The following is a 1895-nucleotide window of genomic DNA, read 5'->3' on the forward strand; positions in this document are numbered from 1 at the left end:
TATATGAAAATCCATCCTCTAATAGATTACCTTTTCTTTTTAAATAATTGTGAATTTAGTTAAAAGTGATGGATAAAAAGAATAAAAAAAAAACACTCAGACATGGCTAATTATCACATGTTATTTATTCCACTCTCTTCTTGTAGGTAGCACAGCCTGAGGATATTTCCCAGAGATATAAAACAGATGCCATATATTTCAGAAGGTGGTTCTATGCCGATTACAATTTTACCCTTGTAACACTTTGGTCCCCATATTTAGTGAAAACAAGTGATGTTGACCCTAATGGTCATTCTTCTAACAGCCTCATGAACCTACATTTAGATAAGGCAGATGAAGCATGGGTTAGAGAGATTGAAAGCTTTGATTTTGTCGTTGTCTCTGCTGGACAATGGTTCTTTAGGCCACTAATATTCTATGAAAATGACACAATTGTTGGTTGCCACAAGTGTGAACTAAAGGGCATTAAAGACCTTTCACATTACTATGGTTACAAAATGGCAATGAGAACAGCATTAAGGTCGTTAATTAATCTCAAAGGGTATAAGGGTGTAACATTTTTGAGGACATTCTCTCCGGCACACTTTGAGAATGCTGATTGGAACAAAGGTGGAAGTTGTGAGAGGACAAAGCCTTATAGCAAAGAAGAGATTAAGTTAGATGGTTATATCTTATGGACATATATGACTCAAGTTGAGGAGTTTATAGAAGCTCAAAGAGAAGCTAAGGAAAGAGGTTTGCAACTTTTGATGGTGAATACAACTGAAATTATGCTTAGGAGGCCTGATGGACACCCTAACAACTATGTCTATGGACATTATGCATCAAAGGGTAAAAATGTCATTCACAATGATTGTGTTCATTGGTGCTTGCCTGGCCCTATTGACACGTGGAATGAGTTTTTGCTTTATTTGTTGAAAATGGGAAGTCAATTTTCTTTCAATTCAAACTTGGAGAGATTTGTGTAGAATTACATCATATTTGTTTTAGGATGCAAGAAACAATATTTTTATTGGGGCAATTAGATAAATAAATGTATTTGTTTACAATTTATCAATAATTAACTGACTCTAGTGTGAAAAATGTAAGTCAATTTGTGGGTACATATCTAATTTGAAGGATTATCTTTTCTTTTTCTTTTTCTATTTCCAAATTTGGACTAGCTAGGTGTGTCCCTTTGGCCTTTGTGGTATTCACATTTTTTTTATTGTAATAATAAACCAATTGACATTTGATCATTTATGTCCTTTTATTAGAAATTTGTTGAAGAGTTGGAAAAAAACCCTAAAGATGGCGATGAAGTTACAACTTTCGCATGTGGAGCTTCTTTCACCTTGGGAGGAGTTTAAGAGTAGTCTTAAACGGGACTGTCCCTCTATTTAAGCAGTTCCTTGTTTTATTTTTTTTGTTTTTCTTTGTTTAATTTATTTCAGTCACCAAAAAAATTAGAAATTTGTTTGTTTAAAAGTACCTTTCATTATAAATTTAACTAACTCAATCCGGCTTGACAAAAGTAAAGAGAATAAAACTTAGGATGTGTTCTGTTTTTGTTTTCTTTTTATTTATTTATTTTTAATGTTTTTATAATTGTATAATGAAAAAAGAAAATAAAAAGTAAAATGTAAATACTGAAAAANCAAAAGCACATTTTATTTATTATTGACCTCGCCTAAGTTTTAAATTCAAATGTGCTTAGGCTTGCTTTGGTAAAATTTTTGAAATAGGTGTTTGTGTTTTCAAAAGTACAAGCATCTCATTTTGCATTTGGTAAATAAAAAAAATTTATGTGTTTGTTCTTGCAGCTTTTAAAAGTTATGGGTACTTTTGAAAGCATCTAAGAATGTACTTTTTGAAATTGGCTTGTACTTATCAAAATAAAAAAGTCTAATATAATT

The 1895-nt window shown here is 31.4% G+C and overlaps 1 protein-coding gene across 1 annotated transcript in view; it reads left to right on the forward strand.

The window, feature by feature from the left end:
- Positions 1-1192, forward strand: part of LOC107635521 (protein trichome birefringence-like 19) — a 2735-nt gene extending 1543 nt beyond the window's left edge. The window contains exon 2 of the mRNA XM_016339007.2: positions 147-1192. Within this exon, the coding sequence (XP_016194493.1) occupies positions 147-968 (822 nt within the window). The 3' untranslated portion in view covers positions 969-1192. The remainder of the gene's footprint in view (positions 1-146) is intronic.

Source organism: Arachis ipaensis, chromosome B04 (assembly GCF_000816755.2).
Source record: "Arachis ipaensis cultivar K30076 chromosome B04, Araip1.1, whole genome shotgun sequence".
Taxonomy (NCBI): Eukaryota; Viridiplantae; Streptophyta; class Magnoliopsida; order Fabales; family Fabaceae; genus Arachis; species Arachis ipaensis.